The sequence below is a fragment of the Nicotiana attenuata genome, chromosome 6 (genome assembly GCF_001879085.1).
Source record: "Nicotiana attenuata strain UT chromosome 6, NIATTr2, whole genome shotgun sequence".
Lineage (NCBI taxonomy): Eukaryota > Viridiplantae > Streptophyta > Magnoliopsida > Solanales > Solanaceae > Nicotiana > Nicotiana attenuata.
The window spans coordinates 56,615,346-56,624,140 of record NC_031994.1 but is presented as its reverse complement, the minus strand read 5'-3'; the positions used below and the strand labels follow the sequence as shown (position 1 = coordinate 56,624,140).

General features: G+C 39.6%; 1 protein-coding gene across 1 annotated transcript; it reads left to right on the top strand.

The window, feature by feature from the left end:
• Positions 214–3,908, top strand: LOC109227028 (tubby-like F-box protein 3). Its single transcript, XM_019392017.1, has 4 exons — positions 214–1,331; positions 3,193–3,280; positions 3,501–3,630; positions 3,709–3,908. Exons 1-4 carry the CDS (start codon positions 1,008–1,010, stop codon positions 3,890–3,892), a joined length of 726 nt encoding a protein of 241 aa, XP_019247562.1. The 5' UTR covers positions 214–1,007; the 3' UTR covers positions 3,893–3,908.

Sequence of the window (8,795 nt, the reverse complement as noted above, 5' to 3'; positions counted from 1 at the left end):
AACTGTTATTTTTTGTATATATAAATGCTACAGGTAATTGAAAGACAAACTATGGCCTCTTCAAACTATATAATTTTGTCTTTATAGATAATTATCTAACTAACAAGAAAATGTGACTCATCATTTGAATTAAATCACGTAAAATGAGACGGAAGGGTAATAAATAGGAGTAACTTCATTTATGCATTATACTATCTAGTATCCTACCCAAAAAGAAGTAACTCAACGGCCAAGAATCCATCCAACAAGGCGGAGCAAGAACCTGACCCGGCTTTGCAGTTGAAGGTGTCACAGATGATCCATTCCCTACGTGAGACAAAAAGCCAGAGCCTCCACTTACCAACAACACTTCTGTCGCTGTGTGAAAGCCCAAAACTAAAGAAGAAGAAAATGCTCACTTTTCAACCAAACCTACCTTACCAACCCTAATCCCTATATTCCCTCTATCTTCAACTCTTTCCTCCTAAAGTAGATGATGTTCAAACACCAACTTCTAGGACCCGTTTCAGCTTTCTGTTTTAGGAACATTCAATGTACCTCGTCAGATATTGTAGATCTCTACTGCTACTGATCATGGATCACTCCTCTATCCAGTCTTAATTTTGATGGTCTAGATGTAGAAATACAACTTGCGCGTGTTCAGTTTCATCATTTGGAGGGGCATTTTTGTCCATTTTATCCAAGATTGGAGCTGTTTTTATCAAAAAAGATTTGATTTTTCATTTATCAAAAGATTGAAACTTTAGCTTTACAGATGGCTGATTTTCAATTTTGGTCTATGTTTATGGTTTGTTGTACAACACAGAGCTAACTTTATTTCTGGGGTTTACCAAGAAAGAGGATCTGAGTGATTTGGGTCTGTACAAAATTCCCATCCAAATTTGATTCTTGAAGATATGTAGCGTGAATTGGTTGTTACTTTTTGGTTTGTAATCATAGAAAGAAATATTATTTGAAGTTCACTGTTGAGGAAAATTTAGCAAACCAGTGTTGTATAGTTGTTAAAGATGTCATTCAAGAGTATGATTCAGGAAATGAGGGGTGAATTTGGGAGCATTTCGCGTAAAGGGTTTCGTTCTAGGTCACATAGGGTGGTTCAAGATTGTACAGTGACATTGGATGCTTTAAGGCAAAGTTGTTGGGCTAATATGCCGCCCGAGCTATTGAGAGATGTCCTGATGAGGATTGAGGCTTCCGACTCTACTTGGCCTCCGAGAAAAAATGTGGTTTCTTGTGCTGGTGTTTGTAGGAGTTGGAGAGAAATAATGAAAGAAATTGTTAGAACACCTGAAATTTGTGGCAAATTGACGTTTCCCATATCCTTGAAGCAGGTTTGACTCTCGAATTTTATGAGCTTTTAGTGTTCCAGTGTATGCCTTTGCGTTCTTGTTGTGTATGCTACGCAAACTAAAAAAAAGTGCTAGTACATTCTTGCTACATTTACTCCTTTAATCAGGGTGAGGCTCAACAGGAAAATTCTGCATGTTTTTATGGTAGCTTATACCTGGAGGATAAATAAAGTGTATTAAAGCTTACACATTGTATTCCATTAATAATTGATCTAGCGATTTCTTGTTTTTTTCATATGAAACTTTGGCCATTTAGGGTTCGTCAAGAGGAACAGCTTTTGCTAAGCCTAAGTTGTCATTTGAATGAATATGAGTTTTACAAGGTTGAGTGGTTGAGCATTGGGCGTGCTTGCTTGCACTTTGACTAATCCACAGATGACAAGCACAGGTCTCGGACAATCCTGCTCCAGCCTTCAGATGAAGTCAAACTGAGCGTTGTAGCTAGAAGAGGAACTTGTGGTCTTCAAGTTGATATCTTATGTCCGAGCAATTCAGTCATCCCCTAGGGGATCTGGAATATGCAAATAATATAGGACACTGAATCAATATGAGTATGAAAGAACTAAGAAAGAAAAGAAATAGCTTACCTTTAAATCTTACTACATCTGTAGATTTATGTAACCTTTGTTCTTTATGTTCTGCAAGAGAGAGCAGAAATTTAACTTACCTCCCCTCTTGGAGTTTCATGTTCCCCTTTAGATTACTCTGGAGCTTAATCAAGAGTATGTGCTGTTAATGGTGTGCTTAACTCTTGCTAATGTTCATTACAATTGCTGCTGAGCACCTGCTTAGTTGCTAGAGGAAAGATTCTTGTGGAGCTTGGTAATCTACAGTATATGTCATATGACCATCTGCATTAACAGCTATAAGCCTGCAGCCTGCACTCTTATGCACTTGAGTGAAGATTCTCCTGAAGTAGTGTGGAAGACACTCTCAACTTCCTTTCTAGGGCAGAATTGTTCGACTTTATTTTGGGTCAGGATAGTTGGAACTTGTTTGGAAACATCCTGTGTTGTAAGAACATTTAACTTTGTGTAGTAACAACAATTGTGAAGTCCTTTTGGGTTAAGCTCATGAGGTGAAGTGATGATTTATGGACCAGAAGTGCCCAATGGAAAGACGCCCTTGAGTTGACCAATTGTGAGTTCAATGCTCTTAAAATGGGGTGGGGGTGAGTGTGAGGGTGAGGAGGGAGATAGAGAACAGATGGACAGAACATTATCGTAGACCATGGGAAGAGTTGACTATGGCATATGAATACAAAATGCTAAGAGTATATATAGGAAAGACTGAAATTTTTTTGTCAACTAAAATAAGATTTTCGGAATGAAAGAATGCTAACAACTTTGTCTATTGGAATTACTGCTGAATCCTTATATTTTTCCAGCTGTTAGCACATGAGTGTTACTGTACTTCTATTTTGGTTATACCACTTTGAGATGATTGGACACAACCAATTGCAGCACAGCGATTAGATTTATATATCTATGTTTTTTTTTTTGATTTGCACCGGGTGTCCGAGTCTCTAAGAGCCCCGACTAATCCCGGGGGTGCACAGGCCCTCGGCAAGGAGTTTCCCGCAAGTGCACCACGGTTAATTCAGGTTTTAACCAGTCCGATGGCCCTCAGAAATTGTTTGCACCCAGTGGGTTTCGAACTTGAGACCTTGAAAGGGAGCAAAGATTTATATATCTATGTTATTGTTCTCTAAAATTTACATTTCTCCTGTGCTCCTATTTCCTTTTTCCTAGTTAAAGTGAACAAATTAGAACTTTCTTTATGTGTTTGAATCATTTGATAATTTACAAGCATAGTGAATAATAACTTTTTCCTCTTCCTGCAGCCTGGTCCTAGAGACAATCTTGTTCAATGTTTCATCAAAAGGAACCGGAGCTCTCAGACGTATCACCTTTATCTTAATTTTAGTGAAGGTGAACAATCGATTATTATAGTTTCGGTTCTTTCTTTCTATATATATGAATTACCCTCTCGTACTTGTTTGCCCTCTTTTCCTTTTCCGGTGTTTCTTTTGGTGCAGTTAGAGCCTCAGAGGCGTCATTTGCTTGTACCTGAATCTATCTAGGATTACTTTGCTTACGTTATCCAGGTTACATGATAGTGCTCTGACCTTCACTGTTGCCTTTTATACAGCTTCTAACGATGATGGTAAGTTCCTTCTTTCTGCTCGGAAGTGTAGAAGGCCAACATGCACAGATTACATCATTTCTTTAAATGCTGATGATGTTTCCAAGGGTAGCAGCACCTACATTGGGAAGCTGAGGTTTGTCGCACTAGTATGTCATTTGCTATTTTACAGTCGTCGTGCTGACTACGTTCTCCTTGCTGAACTTCGTAACAGATCCAACTTCCTGGGAACCAAGTTCACAATCTATGATGCACAACCCTCTAACGCAGGAGCTAAAGTCAGTAAATGCCGCTCTACTAGGTTTGTTGGAATGAAACAAGTCTCTCCAAGAATACCTGCCGGCAACTTTCCTGTCGCTCACATCTCATACGAGTTGAATGTCCTGGGGTCTAGGTAAGAGATAGTTCCTTTTGTTTGCTTTTATCTACAGGGATGTCCAATAAGGGAAATACTCCTTCTATGCCTAATATGCTGGTAACCTTCTTCGTTGTCCATAGATGATGTTTAGTCTTTTAAAGGGATCGTTTAACTAATTTGAAAAAAACAAGTTACTTGAGATCCAATTTACTCTTCAGTTCTAGGGTCTAAGTAAGAGATAGTTCCTTTTATGTTATTTTATCTACATGGATGTCCAATTAAGGAAATACTCCTTGTATGCCTAACCGGCTGGTATCCTTCTTTCTTTAGTTCCATAAATGATGTTTAGTCTTTTGAAAGGGTCGTTTAACTAATTTAAAATAAAAAGTTATTTGAGATCCAATTTTCTCTTCAAAATACTAGCTCTTCTATCTAAAAAAACAAAAAATACTACCAAACTTCCTTTTTTTTACATAACCTAAGTAGTAGTGAGAACAAATATGGGAGAAAACAGGATATACTTCAATTCTTCCAAATCAGTATTCACCCACTGTGATTACTACCAAACTTCCTTTTTTTTTTTACATAACCTAAGCAGTAGTGAGAACTAATATGGGAGAAAACAGGATATACTTCAATTCCGGCTTCAAGTCGTTTGATATCACCAAATGGAATTCCAACAAAGACATATGGTTTGAATGGGTGGAGAGAAGTCGCAATATGATGAGACGCTCATCCATGGGCAGAAAGACAATGGAATGGATTTGCTACGTACTTAAAGAAGTATCGAAAGATCAGAAGAATTTGGTGAAGAGATGGAAAAATAAGGATCAACTGACAGAATATTTCTGTACTAGGAAATTCAATGCTCATGGAAGGTATATGAGTATTTTGTCATTAAAGGGAGAAGAAAGGTTAGTCACTATTATCCCAGAGTTGGCCTTGAATGCAGGTTGGACAGACATAGCATTTAAGATAGAAAGATTCATTCATTATGCCCCCAAATTGAATACCACAGTACCCAGAAACACTGTGGACAACTATCCTTATGTCAAAGCAGTTAAGGAGAGTAAATGGCAATCCAATACTCTTCGAGAGGCAGAAGTCAGTACAAAAAAAGGAGATATCTCTGTTGTGGAACCACCCGGAATCGAGGACACTGGTTTACTAAAAAGATGCATTATTGGGTACTTTGGGAAGGAAATCACTGAGAAACCCACATTAGCAGACATAAGGCGATGGGCTATTGCTTCCTGGAACAAAGCCTTTGGGGTCAACATGTATGAGATGACTGGTAACATGTTTCTATTCGAATTTCCGAATAGATACATGGCTGAGCAGATTCTCCAAGGAGAATGGAGATGGAAAAAGTTTTAGTTTCATCTAGAATGGTGGAACTACACTGCTGGCTGCATACCAAACTCTCAAATTGTGGAAACCTGCTAGATTAGAGCCATGGGGATTCCCCTACATCTGTGGTCACAAAAGATCTTCAAAGAAATAGGAGATCTCTGTGGGGGATGGATAACTACTGAAGAAGAAACTGATCTCAAAAACCATTTCAAATGGGCCAGAGTTCAAATAGCTGGGGATGGCAAAAAGATACCTAATGAGATTGTGATTGAAAGAGAAGGGATCAGATTTTTCAACCCAATCTGGGCTGAAAAATAGGCAAGATTTGAGCTGAAGTCGTCGGAAAACCTAGACAGCACCGGAGAAGAGAGAGAGAAAGGAACGAAACTCACAAGAGACCAGTGGACAAAGGAACCCTATGAGCAACTAATGGATAAAGGCAGTCAAACAGCTGTAGACATGATGGGCGAGCACATGGGGTGTACTAGATTTCAAATTAAAAATAAGGGAAAGGCACGTGTGCAGCACATGCAAGGTCCAAGTTTTAATTCAATAGATCTGGGCCTGAAATTAAATGGGCCTGATTCTGCAGCCCAGGTCATTTTTAATGATCTTTTATGTGAGCCCAATGAAGAAAGAAAACTGACGCCTTATATTGAGGAACTGGGCAGCGTCTCTTGCTTGAAAATCCAAGAAACCAACGCAGGGGATCAAATTCCTACTGCAAACCTCGAAATTATGGCACATGCAACAACACATATGAGTTGCGATCAGCCAGAATGTGAAGCAGAGACAGGAAAATTGGGACAGAAGGCAGGGGAGCATACCATAAGCATGAAAATGGGGGAAAATCAAGTTGATAGCAGGCCGGAGCACCAACAACAGCTATGTCATTTCAATACTGATCAAAATTGGGAGGTGGAGGAGGTTACTCCTCTTTCAGTACAACACCACAATTCAGTAATGGATAAGGAGATGGACGCGACACTGTGGGTCCATCAGAATATGATTAAACTGGGAAAAATGTTCGGAGTAGATTTTCAAGGCCATGAAGAAGAAGCACTGGAGTTACTTATGCAAATTGACAGTTGTAGACAAGTCAGAAGATTGGAGACAGAGGTGGAGGTGAAGAAACAAAGGTTCAAAGGCTCACTGGCACTAAAGGGTTTAGCCTCTTTTGATGTCAAATTCAAGAGCGATGGGAAAAGAAATAGGGGGAAAGATCTGTCTATTATTGCAATATGAAGATCAATCTAATATCATGGAATGTAAGGGGATTAAATGACAAGAAGAAAAGGGAGATCATAAAAAGTCAAGTACTCAGCCGGAAGGCAGACATTATCTGTATGCAGGAGACAAAATTGGAGGGGGATATCAAGGAAACTGTCAGTCAAATTTGGGGTGGGAGATGGGTGAGGTACGCATGTTTAGAAGCTAGTGGCACGAGAGGGGGAATTTTGTTACTATGGGATTCCAGAGTATGGAAAGGGGAGGTGTTACAGATTGGTGCATACACTTTGACATGCAAGTTTGAGGCCCTTTTACAGAACTTTCAATGTCATATAACAGGAGTATATGCTCCTAATTGCAGAATAGAAAGAAGAACAGTATGGAGGGAAATTGGTGCAGTGAGGGGACCGATGGAAGGCCCTTGGGCAGTCTGTGGTGACTTTAATGTCGCAAGGTACCCCTATGAAAAAAGGGACTGCTTGAGGAGGTCCAGAGAGATGGTGGAATTCTCGGATTTCATAGAAGACATGGAGTTGATAGATCTTCAACTCGAAGGAGGCTCCTATACTTGGTTCAAAGGGGATAATCATACAACTGCTTCTAGAATTGACAGATTTCTAATTTCAGAAGAATGGGATGATAGCTTCAGAAATATCAAGCAAACTCTCCAACAAAGGCTGATCTCTGATCATGTCCCTGTGGCTCTATGTTGTGGTGCTTGGGAGCAAGCTAAATCATACTTTAAGTTTGAAAATTGGTGGCTGAACTCCGAAGGTTTTGATGACAGAATCAGGAACTGGTGGACATCTTTTGAATTTTCAGGAAGACCAGACTATATTTTAGCTTGCAAATTAAAAGCTCTCAAAGGCAAGCTAAAAGAATGGAGCATAACTTGTAAGGGAAATCTGGGAATGCAAAAATCAAAATTGCCGAGTCAATTGGCAGGTTTTGATGCAACACAACAATCAAGAGCTCTGACAGAGGAGGATTCAGTAAGGAAGACAGCTATCCTCATGGAATTTGAGGATCACCTCAAGAATGAAGAAAGTGCATGGAGACAGAAATCAAGGGCCCTGTGGCTCAAAGAAGGGGATAGGAATACAAAGTTTTTCCATCGCACTGCCAATGCACACAAGAGATCTAACAATATTGACCAACTAGTGATTCAAGATGAAACAATGGAGGAGCCAAACAGAATAAAGAATGAGATCATTGAATTCTACAAGAAGTTATACTCAGAACCTGAAGAGTGGAGACCTGCAGCCAATTTTGAAAATTGCCCCATAATTTCAGAATTAGAGAAGGAGTCTTTACAAAGCAAATTTGAGGAGCAAGAAGTCCTGAGCTGCCTAAAGATGTGTGCAAGTGACAAGGCCCCAGGTCCTGATGGATACACAATGGGCTTTTTCATTAAGTGCTGGGATATTTTGAAGCAGGACATCATGGAGGCTTTCAACAACTTCCATTCCCAAGAAATGTTTGAGAAAAGCTTCAATGCAACATACATAGCTGAGAAAAGCTTCAATGCAACATACATAGCTCATATTCCAAAGAAGACAGGGGCCAAAGAACCGAGAGATTTCAGGCCAATCAGTCTGATAAGGAGCTTCTACAAGCTGCTCTCAAAAGTCTTGACTGAAAGACTTAAGAAGGTGGTAGGCAAACTAGTAGATGCTCAACAGATGGCTTTCATCAAAGGAAGACAAATAATGGATGCAGTGTTGATTGCTAATGAAGCTGTGGACTCAAGAATCAAAAAGAAAAAACCAGGAATTCTATGTAAACTAGATATTGAGAAGGCCTATGATCATGTCAACTGGAGTTTTTTGCTGAAAATGTTAGAACAAATGGGTTTTGGGCAGAAGTGGATAAATTGGATGAAATTCTGTATCTCTACTGTCAGATTCTCCATTCTTATAAATGGATCTCCTGAAGGCTTCTTCCCTGCTCATAGAGGTCTAAGACAAGGTGACTCCTTATCTCCCTTCCTTTTCATTATAGCCATGGAAGGCCTGAGCAACATGATTAAGACAGCAAAAGTCAATGGATGGGTTAAAGGTTTTGAGGTTGACAGGAATGGATCAAACAGTCTAGAGATCACACATCTCCAATATGCTGATGATACTCTAGTCTTTTGTGATGCTGAAGGGGAGCGACTGAGGTTTTTGAGGATCATCTTGGTTTTGTTTGAGGGAATCTCAGGACTCCACATCAACCGAAAGAGCCATATTTATCCCATTAATGTAGTTTATAATATGGAGCAACTGACACTGATACTGGGAGGAGAAGTAGGGTCTCTACCTACTATTTACCTTGGGATGCCTTTGGGTGCAAGATCTAAATCCAAAGAGATTTGGAAC

What these genes read in the sequence shown, in the direction of transcription:
- LOC109227028 (XM_019392017.1), top strand. Translation starts at nt 1,008, where the DNA reads ATGTCATTCAAGAGTATGATTCAGGAAATGAGGGGTGAATTTGGGAGC. An exon ending in TTCCCATATCCTTGAAGCAG is followed by an intron (nt 1,332 to 3,192) that starts GTTTGACTCTCG and finishes CTCTTCCTGCAG; the next exon opens with CCTGGTCCTAGAGACAATCT. An exon ending in TTATCTTAATTTTAGTGAAG is followed by an intron (nt 3,281 to 3,500) that starts GTGAACAATCGA and finishes CCTTTTATACAG; the next exon opens with CTTCTAACGATGATGGTAAG.